The sequence below is a fragment of the Scyliorhinus torazame genome, chromosome 9, assembly GCF_047496885.1.
Source record: "Scyliorhinus torazame isolate Kashiwa2021f chromosome 9, sScyTor2.1, whole genome shotgun sequence".
In the NCBI taxonomy this organism is placed as follows: domain Eukaryota; kingdom Metazoa; phylum Chordata; class Chondrichthyes; order Carcharhiniformes; family Scyliorhinidae; genus Scyliorhinus; species Scyliorhinus torazame.
The window spans coordinates 48614963-48627567 of record NC_092715.1 but is presented as its reverse complement, the minus strand read 5'-3'; the positions used below and the strand labels follow the sequence as shown (position 1 = coordinate 48627567).

Genomic DNA, 12605 nt, shown 5'->3' with positions numbered 1-12605 from the left:
CCATTGAACACCACCTTTGACATGGAAGATCCCCAAGCAGTAACTGAACCCTTTTTTAAACAATAGTCAATTGTTGAAGATTTCCAAAAATCTAATTATGTAATGCAATTAACAAAGCAAAACAACACTGGACTACTCTTCCAAACATAATTATGGTTGCCACCCCTACCAATTTGCCTCTCAGCATATGTGAATGGATCGCATGCTGCTGCCATAGAAATGGTAACGTCAGGTGACAGCAGAGAGCCAACTCAAACTTAATGGTGACTGAAAACAACCCTGGCTGTTTAGAGGGAGTAGGGAAAGACTGACAGCTCTTTGGGAGCCAGAGGAATGAGTGGGTTTTGGGAGGTGGGGGTGAAAGAAAAGTTAGGTCACAAGGGGGCCTGGACAGGTGAGAAGGGGGAGGGAGACTGGGATGTGTATGTGTGGGGCCCAGCATTTCCAGCAGAGACATGTGGACAGCAACATTGGTGAATGGAAACAACTTCGAGAGAGAAGCATGCGGTAAAGGAGCAAGTGAAACCTGGGAACTTTGATGCAGGAAATTAGTGAAAGATTCCAACCACTGGTGGCCAAATGGGGATGGTGGTGACAGAGACCAAGGATATAAACTGCAAGAACCAAGGGCTACAGAGAAGAAAGATTATGCCACTGAGGGCCATTAGGCCACAGGATATTTCATCACAAATGGTGATCAAGACAGAGACCAGATCATTTGAAAGGAAATGAGATAAGCACTTGAACAGGAGGAATTTAAAAAAGCTGGGGATGAGATTGGTGCAGACTGCAGTAAGGTTCACCAAATGGTTTTTTCTTAAGTAGTAACTACAATCATTCTGCGAAAATTCTCCATAGTCCAAAGTCAAGTTGTTGATGCCGAGCTGTGGATGGGATCAAAACTATAGCTTTATAAAACACTATCAGGCATCTAGTTCTCTGCATTAACAACAGTCTCCAGCCTAAACTGGAGGGTGCTAGATAACAGGACACGCCACCCACAGAATGGTTAGTGAAGAAGGCAGCCATTCGGCCCATCATGCCTGCCCCCCACTCCCCCGTCCCTCCTTGCGCAATGCCCTCAACCGTATTTACCTGATGAGTTGTTTTGTTCAAGAATTCTTTGTGTGATTTAACTCTTCGGATCTCGGTGTAATAATATGTCTGAGCATGCTCATAAAAAGCATTCTCTAACCTACAAGGTGACACAACAAAAATGTACATTTTTAATATGGAAAAAATGCTACCTGAACTCTAATTGAAATAAAAATTAAATACTTGTTATAATTAATCAACATCGCAGCAAGGGAAGCCCCTCAGCAATGAAGCAGTATATACAATTGTGACACAAATGAACAGGCTAGAGATTTTAATTTTTTTCAACTCTAGTTCCCTCTGGTCTTAGTTTGTCTAGGGTACAGTCTAAGGCTATAACAGAGTTAACACAGGTTTAGAAATACCAAACAAGCTGTTTAAATAAAAAAAGAGTCAAGTCTGTTAAACTTTCCATTAAAAAAGCATAATTCCAAAATTTTGGTATTCTAAATTAAACAACCTATGAGAATATGAACGGAATTAATTTGCTATTTGATCTCAGGACATGTGATAATGACAAAGTCACATTGATAGGATACCCTTAGCCGCTTGAACTGTATTGGCATTCTCCTTAAACCTGTTCTACATATAAAAATACATAGAGGCTACAACATAGAAACAGATGTTCAGCATTTACCATTCATGTCAACAAATAATCCTCATCACATTTACTTACCTTGTTACCATATCCCTTCATCCCTCTTTTCCTCCACCCATTGATTCAATCGAAGGTTGAATGTTAATATTGTTATGCCTCAAGCACGAACCATGAAAATCTATTCCAACCTCAAGAGACTGTTAAAGAAGCATCTTGATCGAATCCCTACAGTGCAGAAGGGGGCCATTCGGCCCATCGAATCTGCACCGACCCTCCGAAAGAGTATTCCATCTAGGTTCAATCCCCCACCCTATCCCTGTACCTATGGTCAATCCACCAAATCTTCTCTCTGTCCTAGTCTCCTCTTATGCCAATTGTCCTTCAACTACTACTGCTCTGCTCTATCCTTTCTTATTTACAAACACTAACAAATCAGCTGCTAATGTGTTCTTCTGATTAAAAATTCAAGTTTTATTCACATTGGCATTTCCCACAGTAGGCAGCATCATAATTAACCTTTACGGTAACCTCCCTAAAAAACACCACCATATCCTTCCGATGTTGCAAGTCCCAATACTGCATACAACATCCTAACTCTTTATATAGGTTTATTATTACCTTTTTATATTCATTTTTTATATTCTTTTTTTAAAAAAAAAAATATTTATTAAAGGTTTTCATAAAATATCAATAACAAAATGAGAAGGAAAAAAGAGGTTAAGTACAAAACACAATCTAAAAAAGCAACCCCCAAACCCCTCCCGCCCTGTACATAAATAATAAATTAACATCAACACAACAGGTGTATACACCCCCTCAGACCCTCCAGTGTAAATAACATAAGCAAAAATAAAGTAAACATCCCCCCCCCCCCCCCCCCCCCCCGAGCTGCTGCTGCCATTGACCAATGTCTATCGTTCTGCCAGAAAGTCCAAGAACGGTTGCCACCGCCTAAAGAACCCTTGTACCAACCCTCTCAAGGCAAATTTCACCCTCTCCAATTTAATGAACCCTGCCATATCGCTGATCCAGGATTCCACGCTTGGGGAACTCGCATCTTTCCACTGAAGGAGAATCCTTCGCCCGGCTACCAGGGACGCAAAGGCCAGAATTCCGGCCTCTTTCACCTCCTGCACTCCTGGCTCCTCTGCCACCCCAAATATTGCGAGCCCCCATCCCAGTTTGACCCTGGATCCTACCACCCTCGACACCGTCCTCACTTCGCCCTTCCAAAATTCCACCAGTGCTGGGCATGCCCAGAACATATGGGTGTGATTTGCTGGGCTCCCTGAGCACCTAACACACCCGTCCTCACCCCCAAAGAACCGGCTCATCCTTGTCCCGGTCATGTGTGCCCTGTGCAGCACCTTAAACTGCATGAGGCTGAGCCTCGCGCACGAAGAGGAAGAGTTCACCCTCCCTGGGGCATCTGCCCACGTCCCCTCTTCGATCACCTCTCCCAACTCCTCCTCCCACTTACCTTTCAACTCCACCACCGAGGCCTCCTCCTCCTCCTGCGTCACCTGGTACGTTTCCGAGATCTTCCCCACTCCACCCACTCCCTCGAGAGCACCCTGTCCTGTATGGTGTGTGGCAGTAGCCGCGGGAATTCCACCACCAGCCGTCTGGCAAACGCCCTTACCTGTATGTACCTGAAGGTGTTCCCCGGGGGGGGGGAGCCCGTACTTCTCCTCCAGCTCACCCAAGCTCGCGAACTCCCAGCCACAAACAGGTCCCCCAACTTTTGTATCCCTGCCCTGTGCCACCCCGAAAACCCTCCACCGGTTCTTCCTGGGGTGAACCGGTGGTTCCCCCGTAATGGGGTCCACGCCGAGGCCCCAACTTCCTCCCCAATGCCGTCTCCACTGCCCCCAAATTTTGAGGGCAGCCAGCACCACCGGGCTCGGGTATACCTCCTTGGAGGAAGCGGCAGCAGCGCCGTTGCCAGCGCTCCCAGACTCGGATCCACACAAGACGCCGTCTCCAGCCTCTTCCATGCAGCCCCCTCCCCCTCCATCATCCACTTGCGCACCATCGTCGCATTGGTGGCCCAGTAGTACCCACAGAGGTTGGGCAGCGCCAGCCCCCCCTATCACTAATCCGCTCCAGGAACACCCTTCTCACCCTCGGAATCCCTCGCACCCACACAAACCCCATTATACTCCTGTTAACCCGCCTGAAAAAAGCCTTCGGGATAAAGACGGGTGGCACTGGTACAGGAACAAAAACCTTGGGAGCACCGTCATTTTGATTGACTGCACCCTACCCGCCAAGGACAGTGGTAACGAGTCCCACCTCTTCAAATCCTCCTCCGATTGCTCCACCAGCCTTGTAAAGTTAAGCCTATGCAGGGTCCCCCAGCTCCTGGACCCCCAAATATCTGAAGCTCCTCTCCGCCCTTTTTAGTGGGAGCTCGCCAATCCCCCTCTCCTGGTCCCCTAGCTGAACTACCATCAGCTCGCTCTTCCCCATATTGAGCTTGTACCCCGAAAAGTCCCCGAATTCCCTAAGGATCCTCATTACCTCTGGCATTCCTCTCACCGGGTCCGCCATACAGCAGCTGGTCGTCCGCATAAAGCAACACCCTATGCTCCTCCCCACCCCACACCAACCCCCTCCAGTTCCTCGACTCTCTCAGTGCCAATCGCCAGTGCGAAGAGCAAGGGGGACAGGGACACCCCTGTCTCGTCCCTCGGTGCAACCAAAAGTACTCGGACCTCCTCCTATTTGTGGCCACACTCGCCATCGGGACCTCATACAACAGCCTAACCCACCAGACAAACCCCTCCCCAAACCCGAACCTCTTCAGCACCTCCCACAGGTACCCCCACTCTACCCTATCGAAGGCTTTCTCAGCGTCCGTTGCCACCACTATCTCCGCCTCCCCCTCCCTCGCCAGCATCATGATAACGTTCAAAAGCCTCCGCACATTCGCGTTCAACTGTCTCCCCTTCACAAACCCCGTCTGGTCTTCATGGATGACCTGCGGCACACAATCCTCAATCCTCATGGCTAAGACCTTCGCCAGCACCTTGGCATCTACATTTAGCAAGGAAATCAGTCTGTAAGACCCACATTGCAGGGGATCCTTGTCCCGCTTCAGGATCAAGGAGATCAGTGCCCGGGACATCGTCGGGGGTAAAGCCCCCCCCCCTCCCTTGCCTCATTAAAGGTCCTAACTAACAGCGGGCCCAACTGGTCCATATATTTTTTAGAGAACACGACCGGGAAACCGTCCGGCCCCGGTGCCTTCCCCGCCTGCATGCTTCCTATCCCTTTGATCAGCTCCTCCAGCCCAATTGGGGCCTCCAGTCCCACCACCGGTCCCTCTTCCACCTTTGGAAACCTCAATTGGTCCAGGAAACGGCCCATCCCTCCCTCCTCCCGTGGGGGCTCGGATCGGTACAATTCCTCGTAGAAGTCCCTGAAGACCCCATTGATGCCAACCCCACTCCGCACCACACTCCCTCCCCTGTCCTTAACTCCCCTGATCTCCCTAGCTGCGTCCCGCTTCTGAAGCTGATGCGCCAGCATCCGGCTTGCCTTTTCCCCATATTCGTAGACCGCCCCCTGGGCCTCCGCATTCCTGGTGGTCACCAGGTCGAATTCGGCCTGGAGGCTGCGCCTCTTCCTCAACAATCCTTCCTCAGGCTCTTCCGCATGCCTCCTGTCTACCCTCATCATCTCCCCCACCAGCCTCTCCCTCCGCACCTTGTGGGCCCTAATGGAGATCAGCTCTCCCCTCACCACCGCCTTCAGTGCCTCCCATACCATCCCCACTCGGACCTCCCCGTCCGTTGTCGTTGGTCTCCAAGTACCTCTCTATACTTTCTCGGACCCGCTCGCTCACCTCGTCGTGCGCCAACAGCCCCACCTCCAAGCGCCACAGCGGGCGCTGGTCCCTCTCCTCCCCCATCTCCAGGTTCACCCAATGCGGGGCGTGGTCCGAAATGGCTATTGCCGAATACTCGGTATCCTCTACTCTCGCTATCAGCGCCCTACTCAAAATGAAAAAGTCGATTCGCGAATAAGCCTTATGGACATGTGAGAAGAATGAAAATTCCCAAGCCCCCGGCCTTGCAAATCTCCAAGCGTCCACCCCTCCCATTTGGTCCATAAATCCCATCAACACTCTAGCCGCCGCTGGCTTCCTACCTGTCCTAGACCTGGAGCGATCCAGTGCCAGATCCAACACCGTGTTAAAGTCTCCCCCCGTTATCAGGCCCCCCACTTCCAACTCTGGGATCCGACCCAACATACGCCGCATAAAACCCGCATCGTCCCAGTTCGGAGCATACACATTGACCAGTACTGCCCTCTCTCCCTGCAACTTACCACTTGCCATTATGTACCCACCGCCGTTATCTGCCACAATGCTCGTCGCCTCGAATGACACCTTCTTTCCCACCAAGATCGCCACCCCTCGATTTTTGGCATCCAGCCCAGAGTGAAACACCTGACCTACCCACCCTTTCCTCAGGTCTTACCTGGTCTGCCACCTTCAGGTGTGTCTCCTAGAGCATAACCACATCCGCCTTGAGCCCCTTCAGGTGCGCGAACACGCGAGCCCGCTTAACCGGCCCATTCAGTCCCCATACTTTCCAGGTTATCAGCCGGATTAGGGGGCTACCCGCCCCCCTCCCCCCCCGACTAGCCCTGACCCCTTCTCGGCCAGCCACCCGCCCGCACCCCACACCTGGCCCGTTCCCCAGCGGCATACCCGCGTCTCGACCACCCCCCCCCCCCCCCCCCCCCCCGCCCGGCTAAGACCCATCCTAGCTGGTTTACTGCCTCCATTGCACTTCCGCAAGTCAGCTGACTCCTGCTGACCCCGGCCACTCCCGCCTCCCCTTCGACTCCTCCCATTGTGTGGCACACCCTCCTCTCCCGCTCCCCATCCACAGGCTTTCAACCTCCCCCCCTCCGTTCTAAGCGCGGGAAACAATCTTCGCTTCCCCGCCCCCCCCCAAAGTCTTCAGCGTGGGAATAGAAAGCCCGCGCTCTCCACCTACCAGGCCCCGCCACCAACCAAAACAGTGCCCAACCCGCCCCATCCACCCTCGCCAACCCAAAAGAGAAAAACACAGAGAAAAAGAAACCCAAAACAATGCAAAGGCCCCCCCCCCCCTCCGAACAAAAATAGGCATAACATATCCACCACAGTCCCTAATTGCCCATCCCGACCCTCAGTCTGTCCAGCTTCTCGGCCTGAACAAAGGCCCGCGCCTCCTCCGCACTCAAAATAATGGTGCCGGTCCTTGTAGGTAACCCACAGTCGCGCCGGCTGCAACATACCAAACTTCACCCCCTTCCTGAGCAGCACCGCCTTCGCTCGATTGTACCCAGCCCTCCTCTTCGCCACCTCCGCACTCCAGTCCTGGTATATCCGAACCCCTGCTGCTCCTCTCCTTCTTGGCCCACCTGAGCACACACTCCCGATCGACGAACCGATGGAACCGCAACAGCACCGCCCGCGAAGGCTCGTTAGCCTTGGGCCTCCTCACCAACACTCTATGGGTCCCTTCCAGCTCCAGGGGCCCCTGGAAGGACCCCGCTCCCATCAGCGAGTTCAACATGGTGACCACATAGGCCCCCACGTCCGGCCCTGCCAGCCCCTCCGGGAGGCCCAGAATCCGCAGATTCTTCCGCCTCGACCGATTCTCCATCTCCTCGAACCGCTCCTGCCATTTCTTGTGGAGCGCCTCGTGTGCCTCCATCTTTACCTCCAGGCCTAGATCTCGTCCTCATTGTCAGAGATCTTTTGTCGAGCCTCTCGGATCGCCACCCCCTGGGCCGCCTGTGTCTCCAGCAGCTTATCAATAGAAGCCTTCATCGGCTCTAGCAGGTCAGTTTTACGCTCTCATAGGCAGCGCTGGATACCCTCCTGTTGCTCCTCCGCCCACTGCCTCCACGCTGCCTTGTCTCTGCCCGCCGCCATTTTGCCCTTCCCTCCCTTCTTCGGGTCCACCACCACCTTTTTTGTCGCCCCGCTCCTAGTTAAAGCCATATACTGACAGGGAGCTGTTATTAATTCCTTCCCACACCGGGAAACATCAAAGAAGTGCCCTTGGGGGCCCTGAAAAGAGCCAAAAAGTCAGTTTTTGCGGGAGCCGCCGAATGTGCGACTTAGCTCCGCATAGCCGCAACCGGAAGTCTCGAGAGGGAATCCTTTTGGCAGTGTTCGCTTCACCAATCTGCCCCAAAAGGTCTGTGGAAACTCCTGAAAAAGGTCTGAGAGTCCGTTCCAGACGGGAGCTGCCGAATGCACGACCTACTCCTCCATGGCCGCCACCGGAAGCCTTGTCCCCGCTTCTTCAATGGCCTTGGTGAGATCTTTTCACAGTTGTTCCCTCTGCTGCTAGAATTCACCTTTAATAAAGGACCTCAAGTCAGCTTGAAGCCTTTAATCTTGCCCTTCCCCCGCCTGCATGCTGAAAGAGGCTTTTGTCTATTCCTGCAGCCAAAGCCAAATTTTTTTACTGTTTCTGCCGGGTCTGGTAACCAAGAGACATACCATTCCTGGGGGACACTGTTGGGGGAATGTTACAGTCTTCTTCCCACACCGGGAAATGTCAACCAAATGCCGCTGGGGGCCCTGTAAAGAGCCCAAAAGTCCGTTCCAAGCGGGAGCTACCGAACATACGACATAGCTCTGCATAGCCACACCCGAAAGCCTTCATTTTTATATTCAATACCTCTAGATAAAACATAGATGAAACCAAGAATGCTATTAACTTTTTTTTAAATCAAACAGCTGTATCAACATTCCAAACAAGGAGGAACTCCAAACAAATTAAAGCAGCACCGAGCAGCAGTCCAGCATTGTGAGAGGGGCTCCAACCAGGTTAAAAGCACAGAACTACCCAAAATACACAATAATCTTCATTCAGTTCAGAACATGACTTCTGCTTTTTTTTTTTGTTCCATCAACATTCAGTAGCGAGTTGCCTAGTAGCCTCTGTATATTCGTATAGCCGAGCTGCTCTTCACATGTTGGATACAGTATTGTTAAAACAGAAGGACTGTTTATCCCAAATGGAACATTTGAATCAGACTTGGCCCTAGCAGCAATTTGAACAAATAAAACTTTATAGGCGGACAATTATTTTAAACTAGCGTACAAAACAAGATTACAAGAAAAGCTTTCTAAAAACATATTAAAATTTAGATTATGGCAAGAGCGGAACTAGCCAAAAATGTGAAGCACCTACCTGATAATGTACCCTACGAGATGATCAGTGTGTGGGAGCACAAACAAAGACTTTCCTGACAAGTCACAGGCATTGCACAGTGCTGCTGCTCTCTCTGAAGCAATTAAGTCCTCACCTGAGAAGCATTAAATGGAAAAAACATTTAATCTAAATGAGGTGGCGATGAGGTGACAAACCTTTTATAACAGCTCCAACAACACTCAAGAAGGCTGACACTGTCCAGGACGAAGCAGTCCACCATCCACCATCTTAAGCATTCACTTCCCCACCACCGCACAGTGGCAGCAATTGGATTGGATTTGTTTATTGTCATGTGTACAGAGGTACAGTGAAAAGTATTTTTCTACGAGCAGCTCAAACAGATCATTTAGTACATGAAAAGAAAAGAAAATACATAATAGGGCAACACAAGGTATGCAATGTAAATACATAGACACCGGCATTCGGTGAAGCATACAGGAATGTACCATCTCCCAGATGCACTGCAGCAACTCACCAAGGCGCCTTCGTCAGCACCTTCCAAACCTCCACTACATGGACGGTCAAAGACAGCAGACACATGGGAACACCACCACCTAGACATTGCCCTCAAGTCACAGAGCATCCTGACTCAGAACTATATCATTGTTTCTTGGCCGGGCCAAAATCCTGGAACTCCTTTCCCCAACAGCACTGTGGGTGTACCTAAACCACATGAGCTGCAGTGATTCAAGGAGGTGGCTCACGCCCTCAACTCAAGAGACAAGCAAAAAATGCTGGCCTTGCCAGCAATGCTCACATCCCACAGAAAAAAACCCCAAAGCATTTTCAGTGTGTATGCCATTACAGTCACCCCAGGTTTTTCTTATGCACTTCCTAGAGACTTATTGTTTAGTTTAACTGGCCTGCTAACTGCTGGCATGCTACTAAATGTTTATTTTCCTTTCAATCTCAACAATGACATACTCATGCCCGAATGAAAAAAGCATAACATATGTTTGAATCTTGGAGTTTTGGCAGGTCACACTTTTAATAATTTATATTTTTGTAGTTCACCTCACCAAGGGGAGGCGGTGGCGTTGTGGTATTGTCACTGGACTAATAAACCAGAGACCCAGAGTAATGCACTGGGGACCCAGGTTCAAATCCCACCACTGCAGATGGTGAAATTTGAACCCAGTAAAAATCTGGAACTGACCATGAAACCGTTGTCGATAGTCGTAAAAGTCCATCTGGTTCACTAATGTATTTTAGGGAAGTAAATCTGTCGTCCTTACCTGTTCTGGCCTACATGTGACTCCAGACTCACAGCAATGTGGTTGACTCTTAACTGCCCCCTCAATCCCAATTAGGGATGGGTAATAAATGCTGGCACAGCCTGCGACTCCCACGTCCCATGAACGAATAAAAAAAAAAGCATCTCACTGGACAGCCAGTTCAAATAGAAGAATTCTCCCACTTAGTTGCAGAAACAGAAACTTTAACCCAGAGACAGTTTGATGTGTTTCTCTTGCTATAGATGCTGACCAACCTGCTGAGTGTTTTTCATCATTTTGTGTTCCGTTATAAAAGTGATCATGTCTAGACTCCAGTCACCAATAGAATGGAACAACCACTGGGTCAACTGGAAATAAACTCTTCATGCACCGAATACTAAAGCAAACTATAACTCTCCAATCAGTAGAAAAGCCTGTTCACAAAGCTTGACGGAGAATTAGAGATGCATACAGAACATTTTGCCTTCACAAGACAGTGTGGGGAGATCAGAGGACAGTCTTTCCAACTTCTCCTGAACAAAATATATAACAAAATAAACGATGCAGATCAGGTGACTTGGACTGGGAAGACCTTCTGGACCGTTGTGACAGTAAGGCAAAACACACTGCCTTGTGCTACAGGCAAACGGGGAAGGCCGGCAACAAAATGCAGTGGTAAGAAACCTGGATGCCTCATTGTTTTAACCTAGTATGGACATCTCAATATATGTATGGTTTAATCGTTTGATGATTTAGTGGTCAAAGGCAGCTTCCCTCAAACCGGTCAATTTTGATCAGTGGTTTATGCTAATATTAGTTAGGGCAACAACTAGTACTAGAAATCCCAGCAACTAAGAAATGGCACGGCAAAATAAAGTAACTACATGAAGTAACTTAAGCTCCCACTTCAGGGGCGGGATTCTCCGCACCGGCAATGGCAGAGGTTGACAGCAGCCGGTGCAGAGGGAACGAGTGCCCCCACGGCACAGGCCCGCCCACTGATCGGGCCGGAGAATCGCTGGGGGGGGGGGGGGGCGCTGCCAGCAGCCGCCAGCCGGCGGCGGAGAATTTGGCAACAGGCGGGAGCGGACCAGGCCCGCCCCCGCCAAAACCCCAGCACCGGAGAATTTGGCAGCAGGCGGGAGCGGGATTCACGCCGCCCCCCCCCCCCCGGCGATTCCCCGACCCGGCCGGGGGCGGGGGGGGTGGGGGTAGGAGAATCCGGCCCCAGTTAACTATTTAGGACCTTCACAGGGAAACATGTGTATGCAGAAATCAGGTGAGATGGACGGGGTCCGGCTGCAACACGAGTCATGATAAAATATTTTTGTATAACCTATCGCTTAGGCTCATGAAGAATGGTAACAGCAAGAGCTAGTACTTCCAAAAGTGAAAACTGATTTTGTTGGGAGGGTGGAATTTAAAGCAAAAAATAAGTGTACACTGAATTTGCATTCCCGCAATTCCTCACCATGAAAACTAGGATATAGTCAGGCTCCATGATTAAAGCTTTACGCTTTAGATTTCTGAAATGTGTTACAACCAAATACTTTCAAAACAATTGGGGTTTGTGGGGAGTGGTGGCTTCCTCTTCAGTGTTGTTGAATCGATTTAAAAAGCAAACAAAATAATTTCAAGTGGACCATTTTCACAACTGTGCAAGTAGCGATAAAAGTTGCACTTCCTTCAATAAAACAGAAGCACTAGTTTTGTTAGACATCACACAAAAAACACTGAGAAGTTCAGCATTTTTATTTCAAAACAAAATCCTGAACAAAAAATGCAATTACTTCAAAGCAATGTATCCAAAGTCATAAACTTGTCTGATTCAGCTTCTTATAATTAAAGTTTCATTTAAAATATTGAAACCATAGAATAAGTCTTCAGTAAATATTTACTTCAAAGCAATTTTAACTATTTACAATCTACTTTTGGAAACAAAGTTTAAAAGAATAGAAAAACAGAAATACTAGAAATGTTCAACAAGTCAGTCTGCATCTGCAGCGAAAACAGACAAGTTAACATATTGAATGCGCACACTTCTTTCGAACAGTTCTGAAGAATAGTCTGCACCCTTAACAATAATTTCGCTGTTTTTTCTTTGGATGTCGACTGACTTCTTGATTGCTTCCAGCATTTTTTGATACATTCCCCAGTCTCCCCCCCCCCCCCCCCCTTTTCATACCCCATTCCCCCTTTTCAAAAGACCTTGCAATGAAAGTACCTGGCGGTAAGGGAGTTTTCTTCTGTATCAGCACAACAGCAACCTTTGTGTTTCTTCCTTGCAAACTTTGTCTGCAACCACAAAACAATTCATAGAGCAACATGGAAATAAAAATATACAATAAAGCAATCAAGCAACCTCAGAATTATGCACACAAGGTAAAGCGAATCTGATTTGGTCCTGCACTCGGTGGACAGGGAACTGTTGATTATTTGAGCAGCTAGTTTTCTGCCTGAAATGAA

The 12605-nt window shown here is 49.3% G+C and overlaps 1 protein-coding gene across 2 annotated transcripts in view; it reads right to left on the bottom strand.

Annotated features, from left to right (window-relative positions):
- trappc11 (trafficking protein particle complex subunit 11) overlaps positions 1–12605 on the bottom strand; it is a 110496-nt gene that overhangs the window by 80675 nt on the left and 17216 nt on the right. For both annotated transcript variants that reach the window (XM_072515848.1, XM_072515847.1), the window contains exons 4-6: positions 12364–12434; positions 8905–9019; positions 1096–1195 (exon numbers count right to left, since the gene is read on the bottom strand). In XM_072515848.1, the coding sequence (XP_072371949.1) occupies positions 1096–1195; positions 8905–9019; positions 12364–12434 (286 nt within the window). The remainder of the gene's footprint in view (positions 1–1095; positions 1196–8904; positions 9020–12363; positions 12435–12605) is intronic.